This window comes from Pteronotus mesoamericanus, unplaced genomic scaffold (assembly GCF_021234165.1).
Source record: "Pteronotus mesoamericanus isolate MK-2021 breed Mesoamerican mustached bat unplaced genomic scaffold, CSHL_Meso_final contig_246, whole genome shotgun sequence".
Classification (NCBI taxonomy): Eukaryota; Metazoa; Chordata; class Mammalia; order Chiroptera; family Mormoopidae; genus Pteronotus; species Pteronotus mesoamericanus.
The window spans coordinates 11558417-11578707 of NW_026555104.1; the positions used below are offsets into that span (position 1 = coordinate 11558417).

The window sequence follows — 20291 nt, forward strand, 5'->3', positions numbered from 1 at the left end:
GTCATTTCCCATTGCCCTTCTAACCTCCAGGCAAGGCAACCACTAATCTGTCGGTCTCTTATAGCTTTACCTATTCTGGAAATTTCAAATGAATGAAATCATAAAATAAGTGGCCTTTGTTATTGGTTTCTTTTACTTAGTAAAATGTTATCAAGTTTCATCCACATTTTAACATGTATCAATACTCCATTTCTTTTTATTGCTGAATAATATTCCTGTGTAAGAACATATCACATTTTATTTATCCAGTCATCAGTTGATGGACATTTGGGTTGTTTTTACTTTTTGACTATAGTGAATATGAACATTTATATACAAGTTTTTGCAAATGAGAGTTCCATTTGCTCCACATCCTCATCAACTCTTGTTGTTCCTTAGTTTGTTTGTTTTTTTAAATTATAGCCATTTCTGTGGGTATGAAGTGGTAGCTCTCTGTGGTTTGAAATGCATTTCTGTGATAGCCAAAATGATATTGGGTATATTTATATGTGTATATTGGCCATTTATATATCTTCCTTGAAAAAATATCTATTTAGATCCTTTGACCATTTTTAAATTGGGTTATTTGTTTTTTATTATTGAGTTATGAGTTCTTTATGTATTCTAGGTATAATCCATTGTCAAATATATAATTTGTAAATATATTCTCCTATTTTGTGGGTTTTCTTTTCACTTTCTTGATGGTGTCCTTTGAAGCCCAATAGTTTTAAAGTTTGATGATGTTCTATTTATCTACCTTTTTTTTGTTTTACTGCTTTTTCTTTTGGAATCATATCTAAGAAACCATTACCCAACTCAAGGTCATAAAGATAGAGGGTTAAGTTTTATAGTTTTAACTCTTACATATATGTCTATTTAAGTCTTTGATCCATTTTGAGTTCATTTTTGTATATGATATGAAATAGTAAAACTTTAAAAAATTACTTGATAAGTCAAAATCATAAAAAATAAATAAGAATATAAAGTACCTGTATTCTCAATAAGACATTATATTAGTGTGTATCAAACTTTAATCCCTACAGTGACCCTATTCTGTGTCCCAGTTTTCATGGAATATTGGTAAAAATTTATTATAAATAGGCCACCAAGAAAACCATGTAAGTTCTAAGATCTAGAAATCTGACATGTCAGATTCTCTTGTTATGTAATGAAACTGGAAAATAATAAACAAAATTTAAAATTATTTAAGCCCAAACTTTTGGAAATTTAAAAATACTCAAATAATTCTTGGGTTAAAATCTTACAACTAATTTTATGGAATGCTACTAAATGTTTACTCAGACAAAAAACTATAGTCTTAAAACTTTTAAAAATGGCAGAATGAGGAATTTTAAAAATGCAGATAAATATAAAAATAGAATAACTACATAATTGTATATTCTCATACCCTAGAATTAATTCTTGTTAAAACCTTGGCATGTTTTCTAAGAAAAAAATTATTCAATTTTGTAAAAATTATCATGACCAAAAAAATTAATTTAAACAAGACATGAAAGTATGAAAAAGATGAGGATTTTAAAATCACAATTAAATTTATTATACAGGAATGACATTGTCACCCTTAGATGAACATCATTTTAAACAGCTTTATATACTTTGTCTCAATAGGTAAATCGATATATGGCATTGTAGATGATCATAAAATGATCATCTTAGTATAATATTCTGTTATACATTTTTAATTACTTAAAATATCTTATTGTACTTGATTCTAACAGAAGAGAAACTGAGTAAAAATAAGGAAATTATTGAAATTGAATATACCTTCACAAAAGTTATTCTAAAATAATTCTAAGACTATATAATGAAAATCAGAAAAGTTTGCAGTCATTATTTTTTAATCTCAAAGATCAATTATAGAAATAACATTTGACACCCTATTATAAAAGGTAAAGGTATTTAATATTTATCATGTCTTCCTATTCTTTTTCCTTATATTTCCAATTTTATTTATTTTTTAATTTTAATTTTATCCAGATTTATACCATTCATTTTCTCTTCTGCAATTACAATCCCATAGTTAATTAATCTTAGTATAATATTTAAATGGATTTGAGGTTCACTTTCTATCCTTTTACAATGGTTTTGCTATTCCTAGGTTATTTATTTTGATTCATCTCTTAATTGGTTGAAATTATTGTAAAGTAGTTTTTTCCAGAAGGTTACATAGATCCTACATATTTCAAGTTCTTTTATGTTGAAAATGTCTGCATATTGTCTCTAAAATTATACCTTGGATTAGTCACATTTTCTTGTTACCCCAAAGCAATATAGCCATTGTTCATTTTCTGATATTGAATGTTGTAAAGTATGATGTTAGTTTTACTTTTTTCTTCCTTTCATTTTATTTAATTCAACAAATAGGTACATATACACATTACATATGAATACATATATGTATATATCCATATATTTGTATATATGTATACACATGTATGGATATCTATACAACTAAAGGAGAAAAAGGGTAATATATGCCTAATGATACTTGATACAAATTCATTAGCATTCTATATTATTCCTTTGTGTATATATTTGTCTATATATATAATTTTGTTTTAATGAATAGGTTGGGCTATTATCATTAGTTTTCCTGACATTTCCCAACTTCTCTTCCTGAAATACAAACGCCAATATTCAGGTATTTTCTTTTTTTAATTTTATTTTTATTGTTGACATTATTACAGATGTTCCCCATTTTCCCCCATCAGGTACTTTCATTATAGAGAAGAGCTGTTAAGTTACATCAATTAGAAACCAAGAAAGTATTTCTTGTACAGAAATATTTATTGAAAGTGTTTAATTAATCAATAAATCACTGAACCATATTATATAACATACAACATAGAAGTAGTATTTGGGACACTTGCTTTTAAAGAGATTTGTTTTAAGGCTATTTTGTCAGAACTCATTTAATGAAACTGGAAGAAAATGAAATAAATGGCAGGCTTAAAGTCAAGATATTACAGGTGCCACCTAGTGGAGAAAATACACCATGCAATTGCCCCACTGATGGTTTGCAACGAGCATTGTAATTAACACTCAGGTTGGAGCATGTTTGGAGAAAATGGAATCATTGGGTAATTATTAATGTACGGAGAAACAAATAGGGAGAATGGTCACAGAGGACTCCATATGCATATCATTTTCCTAGTGTATCTGTTTTCTGATGGATAAATGAACAGACGATGATGTTTTTATTGAATATAACCTCTCTCACTGTTCATCTGTTTTATTCTAATAAATAAAGACCAAAAGTAACTATTTTAGAATATTTACTTCTAGTCTCTCAGTTATTAAATATATACTGAATATTTACTCTCTGTGCTAGGAGAAATGTCAAAATTCCCACACTTAAGGACTGAATAATGCATTGTTGTTTGGGAATGTGCCTATGGGTATATGCAGGCATTTATGTCCACGTGTGTGTGCAGGTATGTACATGCATGCATACATACACATGCTTGATGGAATCAGAGTAGGACCCAGGGAATGAAAAGATCAAAATGCAAGCAAGTTAGGAACACACACCATGAAAAAAACAAGTACAAAGCAATGAACAGGTGCAAAGCATTATGAAATTATATTCATTGCTGCCAAGGGATTCTTAGTGAAAGAAAATGAGACCTCAGTGAGGCAGGTTACATGTAGGAAACTCATCTGGTGGTCATGAGTTTTAAATTTCTTCCACCTGCCACAACACGTACCTCCTTACTTTAAAAGGAACCTTAAGATCAATGCTTTAAACATTTATATACTGACAGAAACAATTTAAAATACATAATATATTGGTTTCTTTGAGGGTTTTTTGTTTTATTTTGTGAGTTGAATATTTAGGCACATAAGACATACGTTTTGGGAGAGTGTCAGGTTTGTTTTAAATTGTCAGAACACTCTGGTTCTCAAAAGACAACTCATTCCAGGACACAAAACTTCCCATCTGTATCATTTTAATGCTGATATTAAGTTGTTCAAGTAGATATTGTGTTCCCTATAGAAGTTTGAAAAGGAACAGAAGTCTTAACCCTTAGATTTCAGTGGGCTCCCAATACAAAACTAACCTCATTGTCTTGTGTTCAGGCAGGAAGAGGAAGGCACTGATAAACTGAGGAGTCCTGAAATTCCCAAATTTTGGTCTTAGCGAGGATCTATCCCTTCATTTCACTGATTAATTTTTTTTTTAATCAACGGAAGACCATTTCAAGTATAATTATTTTATCTAAACACCATTAATGTGGATATTCAAAATTTAGTTAACTTTTTAAATTGGAAGGTTCTTTTTTAATTTCTTTGACTTTTCGAGTTCCTCCAATTCCCTCTGTTTTTACAAAGGATTTACTAATAATTTGCTTCAAGAGAAGTCTGAGAAATAAGCATGTCTAAATTTTTCTTGGTACATCTTAAGGCAAAGGTTACATTGACTTGTTGTTTTTCAACCCTCACCCAAGGATATGTTTATTGATATGTGAGAGAGAGAGAGGGAGAGAAAGAGGGAGAGAGAAACATTGATTGGTTGCCTCCCATAGGCACCCTGATCAGGGTTTGAACCTGCACACTTTTGCTGTACAGGATGATGATCCAACCAACTGAGCCACCTGCCCAGGGCTACCTTGCATTGTTAAAGTGTCCATAATTTTTAAATTGACAGTCCCACAAATGGCTATATGCCCCTGTCCAAAAAAATTTTTTTTTCCTATAACTCGACTGCTTATTTGGAACCTGGAACCCATTTTCCAAAAAGAAGCAGTATTTTATAGAGTGGCTGGGGTCCTTGGTTTCAATGTGCCTGAAATACAATTTTTAATAAGAGTGACTATTTCTGTGGGGAAAATGCTATTTGAAGAAGAGGGAATTATCATGCAGTACCAAGGAAAGGAAATTTTTTTATCTCTAAATCGATGATGACTACATACAAGACTTTTAGTGTGATAAAAGTTCATGGAGTGAGGGGTAAGGAAGACTTCATGTAGAGGAGAGCCTCCAAAGACCCCAGAGTGAGGAACTGAGGGAGGCTGATCTCTCATCAATGCAGACCCTCTTCTCTCACATTTGGGGGCTCGAGAAATGGCACACTTTTTTTTTCCACTGATACTATCAGTTGGCTCTGGACTTACTTATATTCTTTCCTAATGTAGTTTCACAGTTAGTCCCCTATAATCTTGCCTCCAAAGTAATATAAAGTACAGCTTTCTAAAACAAGAGTGAATCCTTTTAAAGGGCTGTTCTCTAGGAGAGTGTGACCTTCTCAGTTCTGCTCATTCTAGGTACTAGAATATTGGCTCAGTTATCTATAACAAAGATTTAGATTTTTTTTTTTGGTCTTGTGATTACAAAAACACAACAAATGGATTGAGAATGTGCGAATACACATCATAGAATAAAACTCTCTATATAGTTTGTTTTATGTATAGTTGTCCCAATGGGATGGTGATGGGAAAGATACTGCCATGCTACAGACACAGTTAAAGGCTGTAAAGTGTCTTTTATGACAAAGAATAGAGATACTTACAGAGATAATTTGTTATATAAAGCAGGATACAACACAGCATGTTTCCAAACAGATATTCCCCTAAAGTCCCCACAGAAATTAGATCATTGGCATGGATCAGGGTACAGGGTTTCAAACCACCCTGGTTTTCCTGGAACTGAGGGTTTCTCATAACATGGGGCTGCCGGTGCTAAAACCAGGGAAGTCCCAGGCAAAGTGAGGCAGGTGGTCACCCTAACTGAGGAGTTTGCTTTGCTTGGACCTTTTCTCTCACACGATTGTTGTGGAAACTTTGGCTGAACATCTATCTGCTGACCAAGGACAAGTGACAACAATCCAATACCTTCCTGTTTACTGTGGAACTCAGTAAAGCAAGGGTCAGTTTCTCTGGAGCATCATCCTTTAGAAAGCCTGAACTACAAGCAGTGTGAGGTTATATAATGACCTTAATTAAGAATGACTATCTGCAAAAACAGGAGAATCAAGATGGCAAAGGAGTGAGTAGAAGTCACACTGACCTCCTCCCAGAACCAGCCTGGAATTACAACTAAATTGTGGAGAAATCTCCTGGAACAAACAACTGAACAGTAGCAAAAGAGGAGCCTTATAACCTCAGACAGACAGAAGAGTCAGCTTTAGCACAACCTAACTGGTAAGGAGTGTGGTAGAGACTTGAGAAGGCTGGCAGGTCTCCCATGGGCAGCGGCACAAGAAGGATATTGAAATGACCAGTTGGGTCCCCCTGAGAAGAGCAGGGTCTAAACCATTAGTAGGGATCTCCAGCCTATAGCACCAGAGCCCAAAAAGTACACAGATAACAGCCAGCTGTGAAAGCGGCAGGGTTGCTCTCTGACAGATGGGCAGCTGGAGACACAAAGAGCCATTTAAAGGGCCAATGCATAAATTTTTATTTGCAGCCACTTACCCTGGGCTCCAGCAACGGCAGGGGCAGAGTGGGCTAGAGACGCCTGAGGAGAGACTGGAGAGGGAGGCCTTGGGGAGAGAACTGAGAGAATAGCGGGCGGGATCCCAGTGCTGACTCATCCCCCATTCGGCAGCTGCCATCTTGCTGAGGCAGACCACTCCCCTGAGCGACAACAGCGTGAGAGGACACAATAACCCCGCCCCCGGGAGGCTCTGTCTAGGCCCCATAGTGCTAAAATCTCACAGCTGAGTACAGAGTGGCAGCCACAGATAGTAGATCCCTTGCTAACGGGGGAACAGATTAGTCTAGAGACACTTGAGGAGAGACTGTAGACAAAGGCTTCGGGGAGACAACAGAGAGAGTGGGCAGTGGGATCCCGGTGCTAACTCCTCCCCAATACAGCAGGAGGCATTGGATCAGGCAGACCACTCCCCTGAGCGGTAGCAACATGAGAGGATCCAATAACCCCACTCCTAGGAGGGACTCTGCCCTGCCCTGTGGTGTCTCTAAGCCAGCCTGCTGAGTGCAGAATGACTAGATTAACATCTGAAGGAGACAGCCAGATAGTAGATTCCTGAAAGTCTTGAACAGACTGCTTAAGGTCAGACAGGGTCAACAGTTGACATCATCAGAGGCAGATCCAGAAAGAAAAAAACAGCAGTCCCCTACCATAGAAGTTCACACCACAAAGTCAGGAAATCAAGACAGATCAATTTAAGAAGCAGAAGCAAAAAAGAAGAGTCTCACAAATAATGTGAAGACAAACAAACACCCCACAATCGCAGGGAAAGGAGGGATCCCCAGAAAGAAAACTAAACAAAATAGAGGAAAGTAAACTATCAGATACTGAGTTTCAAACAATGTTTACAAGGAAGCTCAATGAGCTCAGTGAGCTCAGAGAGAATTCCAAAAACCTACAGGAAAACTATGAGGAACTTACTGCAAATTATATCAACATGAAAAAGGACATAGAAACTATCAATAAGAGACAAGAGGAAATGAAGAATACAATTTCTGAACTGAAGAACACAGTAGAAGGAATTGAAAGCAGGCTAGATGAAGTGGAGGATAGAATCAGTGAGCTGGAGGATGAGGTAGAAAAGAGCTCCCAGACAGAGCAAGATAATGAAAAAAAGACTCAAAAAGAATGAAGAGGCATTGAGGTAAATGCAGGACAACCTGAAACATAATAATATTCATATAATAGGGATAGCAGAAGGAGAAGAAGAGAAGGAGGGATAAAGAACCTGTTTGAAAAAGTAATAATGGAAAACTTCCCTAATCTGAGGAGAGAAAAAAGTACACAAGTCCAGGAAGCACAGAGGGTCCCAGTCAAGAGAAACCCAATGAGGTCCAGTCCAAGATACGTCATCATTAAAATGGCAAATGTCAAAGACAAACAGAGAGCCCTACAGGCAGCAAGGGAGAAAGAAGTAGTAACATATAAGGGATCCCCGATATGGCTAGCAGCTGACTTCTCAACAGAAACACTACAAGCCAGAAGAGAATGGCAAGAAATATTCCAAGTCATGAAAAGTAAAGGCCTGCAACTAAGACTGCTTTACCCAGCAAGGCTCTCAGTTAATATGGAAGGCAAAATAAGGAGTTTCTCAACCAAAGAAGGCTAAAAGAATACATCTCCACCAAACCAGCATTGCAAGATGTGCTAAAGGGACTGACTACTTTAAGATGAAGAAAAAGAGTCTATGAATACCTAGTTCCTTTCACAGTCACCAATACTTGATATTACCAATATTTTTAATACTTAATCTGATTGTGACAATGATGTGTATTTTAATTATTCCTTTATTATTTGTTGAAACTAAACCTGTTTTTGTGTATTTCTTGCCCATGTCTATTATTTTTTTAAAAAGCTTTAAATGACTTTTTGGTATTCTTTATCTATTTTTTGGATAATTTTAAAAAGCAGGATTAAAGTGTATTTCTGCTTTGTTGAGTATGTAATTAACATTGATTGTTTTTAAAAGTTCCCTCTCTGAGTTAGGAAAGTTCATTTTCTGCCCAAATGCTATATGAACCACACAACTTCTTCATGATAGATAGCAAGTATAATCTATATACTGAATATTTCAATATTCTTAAAGACCTATTTACAGATATTCCTGAAAATGTTATTTACTACCAGGGCTTATCAATACAGTTTGGAAGTTAATACCTAAGATAGTTTCCAAACATAGTTTTCTTTCTCGAGCTCTTATATCACCCACTTCATCAGCTCTCCAGTATATATACAATTAAACTGAGTGTGAATCCCAATGGCCCAGAGCTATAGAATCTAATAATAGCTACTAACCTGTTAAATGTGATATGTATCATATTCTCAATACTTTGATTTTCAAGTTAGAAAGGAAAAGCCCTCCAAACTGGAATCCGGCACATAGAGACAACTTAATTAAGTATAGCTGAAATGCTTAACAGCTCACAGAGTTATTAAATTGAAGGATATTAGTTGTTAATTATGTTCTTAATTTAAGCAATAATTTCAGGATCTATGAATGTTAATTTGTTTATTCCTTTGGAAGGATATGAAAACACAAAGGCTACTAAGTGTTTTCACTTTTTCTGTTTTTACAAGAGACACAGGCAAACAGTTATAATTGTTTTATTTGGAATTTGATTTGTAGGGGAGTCGGCAACTGGTAGTATTTATGTCATATAGGCCACACTTACTTCTAGAACATGCTCATTCAGAAAACTCATGCGCTATAAACCCAGAACTGTCTCCTGATATAATAGGATTCCCACAGCCCAAAAACTCATACGGCTTTGAGGTCAGTTCCCAAAACCTTAATATAAAACAGGATGATCCTTTTCATGAATTGGTAAATTTTTTTTTCAGTGTTAGAAGATTGAACCACATATTGCCAGAAAATGTCAACTAATCAATAGTTCTACCTTCATAACTTAGAAAAATACCTGACATTCAAGTAAAAAGTGATTAAGGATCAAACAACAGAATCTTAGGATACTAGAATAATCAGGACCAGTTATCCCAGACCATCTGGTTTAATAGTTATCAAATTTTAGTGAGCACAGGGATCATCCAGAGAGCTTTAAAAAACATAGATTCTGGGTCCCACTCCCAGAGTCTCTGATTCAGTAGGTCTGGAGTAGGGTTCCAGAATTTGCATTTCTAACAAGCTCTCAGGTGATATGGTCAAGGGACCATGCTTTAAGAGCCACCAATCAAGGATTAAGATGGTGGAGGAGTGAATGGGAGTCACGCTGACCTCCTCCCAAGACCAAACTGGAATTGCGACTAAATAGTGGAGTAATCACCTGGAAAACAATGGAACGATAGTGGGAGAGGAGCCTTACAGCCGTGGACAGTGGATTCGACTCTCACACATCCCAACGGGTGAGAAGTGCGGTGGAGGCTCGAGAGGGTGGGCTGGGTGCCCACGGGCACTAGCACCAGAGGGACATTGAAACAGCCAGTTAGCTTCACCTGAGAAGAACGGGGTCTGAATCATAAACAGGGACCCCTAAACTACAGCAGCTAAAACCAAGAAAATACAGACAAAACACAACCCCGAAAAGCGTAGGGGTGCTCTCTGCCAGAGACAGGTGGCTGGGGATGCAAAGAGACATTTAAAGGGCCAACGCAAACATTGCAGTGGCGGCCACCCTCCTTGATCTATGGGTAGAGACGGCAGCAGGGTGGGCTGGTGCCTGGGAAAAGACTGGTGAGGAAAACTTTGTGAAGAGAACTGACATGGCGGCTGGTGGAGCCGCGATGATAATGTACCTCCCACTCTGCAGCTACCATCTTGCTCAGGCATAAGGGAATCAATTAACCTGCGTTTTGTGCGCTCCGGGCACAGCTTGTGCATATGAGCTGCGGGGCTGAGTGCAGACTGGCTGGGAGAGCCTTGAGGAGAGACTGGAGACGGAGGCATTGGGGAAAGAACAGGAGGAGGAACCGGGGAGCCCCAACTCCCTCCCTGTTCGGTAGTCTCCATTGTGGGCTGGAAAGGCGCACCCCCAAAGAAGCAGAAGAGGGGCACGCACGAACCAGACTGCCCGTGATTGAAACGCAGTCCGCACAGGTGGTGGATCCTTGGCCGAAGGGGTCACAGAACTGCCCAGAGACCCCGGAGGAGAGACTGGAAACGGAGGCGGTGGGGAAAGAACGGGAGGAGGAGCCGGGGAGTCTCGACTCCTTCTCCTTGCCGTAATCTCCATTGTGCGGGAAGAGGCCACACCCCCAAAGAGCTAAAAAGCTGAAAAGCACACATAGACACCCCAAAACCACCCAGTGCAGGTGCGCACACTTGTGCTGAGTGGCCGGCGAGGGTCGGCGAGCGTGTGTGTGACCCGCGTGGGCTGGCGAATGCTTGCACCGGCCAGCAAGGCCTCCCACAGATTGGCACTGATATGGCCTGTGAGGGAGTGCACAGAGCGGCAAGGGCAGGCGTAAATTGACCCACTGAGCCCGCGATTGCGGAGCAGCTCACAGAATTAGTAGATCCCAGGCCGAAGGGGTCACAGAGCGGCCCAGAGTCCCTGGAGGAGAGACCAGAGACAGGATTAACCGGAGAGTCCTGGAGCTGACTTCCTCTCATTTCCGTAGTCTCCATTTGGCGAGGGCAAGCAATGCACCCAAAGAGCCAAAAGCAGGAAAACACACAATAGAAGACCCTAAACTGACCAGTGCCTGGGAGCTCACCGGCCAGGGGGGCCAGACGAGTATGTGAGGTCGCGAATAAGCCCCCGGGTCTGGGGCAAGCATGAGTGAGCCCAGGCAGGCGGGGGATCCTGCCGCGCTGAGAAGCATGCTCAAGGAGCTGGCATGAGAGTGCAGAGCGATCCCAAAAAAGAGCCCATCCCTGACCGAAGGGGTCACAGAGCTGCCCCAAGCAGGAGTCAGACACAGACAGTAGACTCCTGGAAAGCTCAAACAAACAACCCAAGGTTATATAGGGTCAACAACTGACATCATCAGAGGCAGGCCCAGAAAGAAAAGTAAAGGGAAAAAATAAATAAATAAATAAATAAATAAATAAATAAATAAATAAATAAATAAATAAAAAGACCCACCTACTACCATAGAAGTTTAATCCACAAAGTCAGGAAATCTAGACAGCCCAATTGAAGCAGAAGTAAAAATAAATAAATAAGTAAATTACTTAACAGACTCTCACAAAAATGGGAAGAAAAAGAAGTTCCCCCCAAATGAGTGGAAAAGGGGACTCCCCACAGAGAGAGCTAAATAAAATAGAGGCAAGGAAACTATCAGATATTGAGTTCAAAACAATGGTTCTAAGGAAGCTCAATGAGCTCAGCCAGCTCAAAGATAACTATGAGAAACTGCAGAGAAACTATCAGGATGTTACAACAAACTGTCAACCTGGAAAAGGACATAGAAACTATCAAGAAGACACAAGAGGATATGAAGAATACCATTTCTAAATTGAAGAACACAGTAGAAGGAATCCAAAGCAGGCTGGATGAAGCTGAGGATCGAATCAGTGAGATGGAGGATAAGGTAGAAAAAAGCTCCCAGAAAGAACAAGAAATAGAAAAAAGACTCAAAAAGAATGAAGAGGCATTTAGGGAAATGCAGGACAACCTGAAATGCAATAATATCCATATAATAGGGATACCAGAAGAAGAAGAGGAGCAAGGGATAGAGAACCTCCTCGAAAAAGTAATGATGGAAAATTTCCCTAATTTGAGGAGAGAAAGGCTCTCATGGATCCAGGAGGCACAGAGGACCCCACTCAAGAGGGACTCAAGGAGGTCCACTCCAAGACACATCATCATTAAAATGGCAACTATCAAAGACAAAGAGAGAATCCTCAAGGCAGCAAGGGAGAAGGAGAAAGTAACATACAAGGGGGCCCCGATATGCCTAGGAGCTTACTTCTCAACAGAAACACTACAAGCCAGAAGGGAATGGCAACAAATATTCTAAGTCATGAAAAGCAAGGACCTACAGCCAAGGCTGCTCTACCCAGCAAAGCTCTCAATTAAAATAGAAGGGGAAATACAGAGTTTCCCAGACAAGAGAAGGCTAAAAGAATACATCTCTACCAAACCAGCACTCCAAGATATGCTAAGAGGACTGGTTTAAGAAGATGAAGGAAAAGAATGAGAGAGAGAGGAACACAGGTACAAAGAGAAAAGATGAGTAAGTTTCTATCAGTAATATCTCTCAATGTGAATGGACTAAATGCCCCAATCAAAAGACACAGGGTAGGTGAATGGATAAGAAAACATGACCCACACATGTGCTGCCTACAAGAGACCCACCTCAGAGCAAGAGACCTACACAGATTGAAACTAAAGGGATGGAAAAAAAATATTCCAAGCAAATGGACAAGAGAAAAAGGCCTGGGTTGCCATAGTTGTATCAGACAAAGTAGATTTCAAAACAAAGGCCATAAAAAGAGACCCGGAGGGGCACTTTATAATACTTAAAGGAAGAATCTATCAAGAAGACATAAACATTGTAAACTTATATGCTCCCAATATAGGAGCCCCCAAGTTTATAAGGAAATTGTTGGATGACTTCAAAAAAAGATATAGACAGCAACACACTGATAGTAGGGGATTTCAACACCCCACTGTCAAAAATGGACAGATATTCCAAACAAAACATTAATAAACATATTGTGGTGCTGAATGACACACTGAATCGAAGAGACTTAACTGACATATATAGAACCTTACATCACAAAGAAGAAAAATACACATTCTTTTCAAATGCTCATGGCAGTTTTTCAAAGATAGGCCACATGATAGGACACAAAGCAAACCTCAGCAAATTCAGGAAAATTGAAATAATACCAAACTTTTTCTCGGACCACAAGGGCTTGAAACTGGAAATCAACCTCAAAGAGAAACTTCAAAAACTTGCAAACTCATGGAGACTGAACAGTAGACTATTAAACAATGAATGGGTCAATAATGAGATAAGAGAAGAAATCAAAACATTTCTGGAAACAAATGAAAATGAACAGACAATAGTCCAAAACCTATGGGACACAGCAAAGGCAGTCCTGAGAGGGAAGTTCATAGCAATACAGGCTTACCTAAAAAAGATAGAAACATTTCAAATAAAAGACCTAACACTACAACTTCAAGAACTGGAGAAACAACAACAAATAAATCCCAGAGCAAGTAGAAGGAAGGGAATAGTCAAGATTAGAGCAGAACTGAATGACATAGAGACGAAAAGAACAATTCAAAGGATCAACCAATCCAGAAGCTGGTTCTTTGTAAAGATAAATAAAATTGACAAGCCTTTAAGCAGACTCATCAAGAAAAAAAGGGAGAGGACCCAAATTGATAATATCAGAAACGAAAGAGGAGAAATAACAACTGATACCACAGAAATACAAAGGATTGTCAGAAACTTCTATGAACAATTATATGCCAAGAAATTTGAAAATCTTGATGAAATGGACAAATTTTTAGAAAAGTATGATCTTCCAACACTGAAGGAGGAAGAAACAGAAAGCTTGAACAGACCGATAACAGCTGGGGAAATTGAAGCAGTAATCAAGAAACTCCTGGCACACAAAAGCCCAGGGCCGGACGGTTTCACAGGAGAATTTTACAAAACATTTAAGGAAGAGCTAACCCCTGTCCTTCTCAGACTATTCCACAAAATCCAAGAGGAGGGAAGACTCCCAGACTCTTTCTATGAGGCCAGCATCACCCTGATCCCAAAACCAGATAAAGACCCTACAAAGAAAGAAAAGTACAGGCCAATTTCGCTGATGAACATAGATGCTAAAATCCTCAACAAAATATCGGCAAACCGCATCCAGCAATACATTCAAAAGATTATTCACCACGATCAAGTGGGATTCATCCCAGGCATGCAGAGATGGTTCAATATACACAAATCAGTAAACGTGATACATCACATAAATAAAAGAAAAGACAAAAACCACGTGATCATCTCGATAGACGCAGAAAAAGCATTCGATAAGGTACAGCACCCATTTATGATCAAAAACCTCAGCAAAATGGGAATAAATGGGACATTCCTCAATGTAATAAAGGCCATATATGAAAAACCTACAGCCAATATCATACTCAACGGGCAAAAACTGAAAGCTTTCCCACTAAGATCAGGAACACGACAAGGATGTCCGCTTTCACCGCTTCTTTTCAACATTGTATTGGTAGTCCTAGCCACAGCGGTCAGACAAGAGAAAGAGATAAAAGACATCCAAATAGGAAAGGAGGAAGTAAAGCTATCATTGTTTGCAGATGACATGATAGTGTACATAGAGAACCCTGTAGACTACCAAAAAACCCCTCAACCTAATAAGTGAATTTGGCAAAACAGCAGGATACAAAGTCAACATTCAGAAATCAAAGGCATTTTTGTACACCAGCAATGAAATAGAAGAAGAAGAAATCAGAAAAAAAATACCATTGGATATAGCAAGAAGAAAAATAAAGTACCTAGGAATAAATTTAACCAAAGAGGTAAAAGACCTGTACGCAGAAAACTATACAACATTGAAGAAAGAAATTAAGGAAGACACAAATAAATGGAAGCGTATACTGTGCTCATGGATTGGAAGAATTAATATCATCAAAATGTCCATACTACCCAAAGCAATTTGTAGATTCAATGCAATCCCTATTAAGATACCAATGACGTATTTCACAGAAATAGAACAGACATTTCAAAAATTTATATGGAACCATAAATGACCCCGAATAGCTGCAGCAATTTTGAGAAAGAAACACAAAGTAGGAGGGATCACAATACCGGACATCAAACTATACTACAAAGCCACTATACTCAAAACAATCTGGTACTGGCACAAGAACAGATCCATAGACCAGTGGAACAGAATAGAAAGCCCAGAAATAAGCCCAGGTCTATATGGGCATCTAATATTTGACAAAGGGGGCAGAAGCATAAAATGGAGCAATAATAGCCTCTTCAACAAATGGTGTTAATGGTGTTGGGAGAGCTGGACGACTACATGCAAAAAATTGAAATTGGATCATCAGCTGACACCATACACAAAGATAAACTCAAGATGGATAAAAGACTTAAATATAAGTCGCAACACCATAAAAGTCCTAGAGGAGAACATTGGCAGGAAACTCTCAGATATCCCATGCAGCAATTTTTTCACTGGTATGTCTTCTAAAGCAAGGGACATAAAGGAAAGAATAAACAAGTGGGACCTCATCAAAATAAGGAGCTTCTGCACAGCTAAAGAAAACATCAGCAAAATGAAAAGGGAGCCAACCATATGGGAAAATGTATTCACTAATGATACATCAGACAGAGGTTTGATATCCAAGATATATAAAGAACTCACTCGACTCCACTCCAAGAAGACAAACGATCCAATCAAAAAATAGGCAAAGGACCTGGACAGATGATTTTCCAAGGAGGAGATACAGAAGGCCCAGAGGCATTTGAAAGGATGCTCAGCATCACTAGCCATCAGAGAAATGCAGATCAAAACCACCATGAGGTACCACCTCACACCAGTCAGAATGGCCATCATAAACAGATCAACGAACAACAGGTGCTGGCGAGGCTGTGGAGAAAAGGGAGCCCTAGTACACTGTTGGTGGGAATGCAGACTGGTGCAGCCACTGTGGAAAGCAGTGTGGAATCTCCTCAAAAAGCTGAAAGTGGAACTGCCTTTTGATCCAGTGATTCCCCTGCTGGGACTATACCCTAAGAATCCCAAAACCCCAATACAAAAGAACCTATGCACCCCAATGTTCATAGCAGCACAATTTACAATAGCCAAGTGTTGGAAGCAACCTTAATGCCCATCAGTAGATGATTGGATCAAAAAATAATGGTACATATACACAATGGAATACTACGCAGCAGAAAGAAAAAAAGAACTACTAAACTTCGCGACAGCATGGATGGAACTGGAGAGCATTATACTAAGTGAAATAAGCCAGGGGGCGAAAGACAAATACGATATGATCTCACCTATAAGTGGAACCTAACCAACAATACAAAGATGCAAGGAAAATAAGACCAGCAACACTAAAAGGAAAAGAAATCAACAGAGACAAGAGGGAAGGGGGGGGGCGGGGAAAAGGAAGGGAAGGGGAAAGTCAAGGAACATATAGCAAGGACTCATGGGCAAAACCAAAGGGGAAGAGATGAGGGAGGGAAGGAGGGAGGGGGCAAGGGAAAGTGGTGGGGGGTAGGCAGAGACAAATGTATTTGAAAAAATAAATTAAAAATAAATGAAGGGCAAAAAAAAAAATAAAGGGCAGCGACTTTCCTATGAAGCTAATTTGTTTTTAAAGTTATAATTCTGAATGAATGAAATGTCTTTTTGAGAAAAAAAAATAAAAACTTGGCAAACTGAAAAAAAAAAAAGAGCCACCAATCATCTCATTGGATTTCTTTTTCTTCTAAATTTGTAAGTCAGCTGAGACTTTTATCCTGTAAAGAAAACTTTCTTGGTTGATTTTTTTTAAGCCTAGCTCCAACGGAAATAAGAGCAATAGCTACAGAGAACTTATCACATGGACTACCTATGCTCTGTAAACACAGTATCCTCTCCATGAGATAGCTACTATAGCACCCATTTCACAAATGAGGAAACTGGGAAGTTCAGTGATTCATCCAAGGTAACTCAGCCACTAGATATGGGAACTGGGATTTGAACCTAGACAAGTTCTAAATGCAAGTTATTAATATTACACTATTCTGTTTTCCAAGGTAACAGATAAGACCTTAATGGTGCTCATTGAGCCAATAAGAATAATGATAATTAGGTGCTTTAGGCCACTAAGGAAACTAAATATTTAGAAAAGCTCTTTTGCTCTGCTTTAAATTTTCCTCTTTTGATCTCTAAGTCAGTTGAATAATGGTTTATGATTTGTTAGCATGGATACAAGCCTTATTTATCTCTTGCATAATACATCCTATATTTGCCTAGATTATATTAATGAGGAAGTAAAATATCAACTATAGCTTTCATTTCAAAAAGTATATCAGCACTGGCCAGTGTGGCTCAGTTGGATGGAGTTTTGTCCAGTAACTGAAAGGCTGTGGGTTTGATTCCTGGTAAGGGCACCTACCTAGGTTGCAGTTTTGATCCCTGGTCCAGTGCGTATGGGAGACAACCAATTGACTTTTCTTTCTCACATCCATGTTTCTCTCTCTCTCAAACAGCAATGAAAAAATGTCCTTAGGTGGAAATGAAAAAATTATGTCAGTGAAATGTGCCAACAGAATGTTTTATTTTAACAAACTATTAGTTACTATTTTTTAATTTCAAGAAACAAAAACCAACCTGAGCTAATGTGGCTGAAAATGAAATGTGCAGAATTCAAGAGCAGAAATGTGGTCTGGCTTCAGGAAGAGACTAGAATAGGGACTTGGAAAACATCAAGACTCTTTTCTCTCTGCTTTCTGATTTACCTGTCTCTGTGCACAGACTTTCTCTGCATCCTCAGTTGACATGGAGTAATCTAGCCAGCCACCAATCCTTAAGTTTACATTTACAGATCCAGTGTCTCTCAGAGACCACCTAGCCATTCCCCACTCCTAATTCCCAATTCCCAGTAGAGAGAATCTGAATGGCTTTGTTTAGGTTAAGTATACTCCCCGGTCCGATCATTTATGGCTAAGAAAGTAAGGTTATTCAGTACAAATTTGGCTACCAGTATAAATTTGGTTGTGGCTGTGCTTGGGGCAGAGGAGGAGATCATTGACTGTGAACTGGGTTAAAAACTCAATTCACAGAAACTCTTTCAGAGCTTGATCCATTTTTCTCTATCATGAGATACTATAGTTAGGTATAGATCAAGGATGTAATGTTCTTGACCTATCAAATAAGCAAAAATCTGTAAGGCTGAGGAGAAAGAGCCACTCATACATTAGTTGTGGAAGCACAAAAGTGTACAAGCATGACGTGACAAGCTACCAAAAATACTAACGCATTAACCTTCTAAGTTAGCAATCCCACTTCCAGGAACCTATTCAACAGGGAACAAGAAAAATGGGCCAGGGTCATATGAGTTTAGAATACTGATGGTAGGAATATGGATCCCTCAGGATAAAACAATGTGTACACTGCGTATAAGCTGGGTCTATATCATCTCAAAACAAGTCAACCATGAACTGGTGACCAACACACCAAATACTTAATCCTTTAACTTTTATGTCTGCATCACTTTCCATCTTGCTAAGAATCTGCAGTTATCTAAATGGAATGTGATAAGAAAGGGGGATTTGTTCCTTGACTGGAAATTTACATTAAAAAAAAATAGAAATGGCCCAGGATCTTAGATGTTTCAGACTCTACACTTTCAAAAGGAAAAGAAAATCATAGGCAAATAATATCTTATTGCAATATCAGAAGACAAAAAACAAACTAACATACACCCTGCCTTCAATCTCTATCCCTTATGCTCTAATAATTAAATACAGCCAGCCTTGGAAAACAGATGGTCTTATATGCCATACATCATAAGAAAAACTGCATTCAACTCTTAGAACTAGTAATTTACAGGCAAAGTTCTATGGCTGCTGCTATTTCATACAGTAAGTTAAAAAGTCTGCCCTAAATAGTGCTTATTGATCTAGAGGAAAATTTCTCCAAAAATATCTAGTCCCCCTGGTGTATGGTGTTGGGAGCTGTACTGATTACCTCTCTCTGCTGTGCAGCATGTAGAATAGCACTAAGATGAAATGCTTTATCTAAGTGACAAGCAAATGATATGGGAGGAAAATTGCAGCCAATAATTTCATGCACATCAAGTGAATTCTTTGGAAAATCCAAGTAAAGAGCACAGTTTTAAATCAATCATTTATTCTCTTTTTCCTTGCAGTACATCTCTTCACACATTTCAGATTTTAAAAGTGAAATGTTTGAGAAACTCCTTAAACATCTTTGCCACTGTGCAGATGAATTCCGGGAGGTCATAAAAATGGATATGCAGAGGCAGATGTTTGCTGAACTCTTCCTGCATTGTGACTGTGGGAAGGTAGGGTAAGGCCCTTAAAGCCACGCTTTTCAAACTGTTTGTTGCAAAGGACTAGTTTTTAGGTTATTGTTGATGGTGATATTTTTAATTTGCAATCTGCTATGAACTGATACACGATGAAAATGGATTACTGGGGCACATGGCAAGGAGGAAAGGACATGCAAAATACAACCCAGATATTTTTATTATCAGATTCAAATTTGATTTAGTATCTGTTACTTTCTCAAATTGCTGTAAAATTATCTAGATGCTATTCTCAATTTCTTTATTGTTCTCATCACAGACTTTTACCAGTTTACAGGCCACACCTTGCATGGCACAGCACTTCACAGTGTATAACCTGTCTCTAAATCTCTGTCTCATTCTTTTTTTTTTAAATTGTTGTTCAAATACAGTTTTCCCCATTTTCCCCCTGTGACTCTCCCCCACCACACCCAACCCCACCTCCCACCCTCAATCCTACCCCTCCTTTGGCTTTGTCCACAGGTCCTTTATATAAAGAACTCTGTCCCATTCTTAAGAATGGGTTGCTTAACATTGTTTTTGCTTACTCTTTTTTTCTGGTGGCATCCTATAGGAAAGAGCTTCTGGGAATAGAAAGCTTACCATATCTTATTATGTTGCTTCTTAAAAAACAAGATAAGTTTTTATAAAAAAAAAATTCCAAGAGTGGTATTTGGGAGGATATTGGGAGGATACCAAATGGATTTGCAAAAATAATTTACTGATATATGTTTATGAACTTCATTTGTATCCCCACATTCCAAAAAAAGATTGCAACAAAGGAACATAAATTAAAAGTAGGAAGAAAGAAGTAAAGTATAAGAGAGAAGATAGTAAATAAAGCTGGGAACAAAGCCCAAAATGTGTATTATAATGACCTAAATATTTGTTCTGGGG

The 20291-nt window shown here is 38.2% G+C and overlaps 1 protein-coding gene across 1 annotated transcript in view; it reads left to right on the forward strand.

The window, feature by feature from the left end:
• Window positions 1–20291, forward strand: part of EFCAB5 (EF-hand calcium binding domain 5) — a 109540-nt gene that overhangs the window by 37248 nt on the left and 52001 nt on the right. Inside the window, exon 9 of the mRNA XM_054572997.1 lies at window positions 19236–19391. Coding sequence (XP_054428972.1) covers window positions 19236–19391 — 156 coding nt within the window. The remainder of the gene's footprint in view (window positions 1–19235; window positions 19392–20291) is intronic.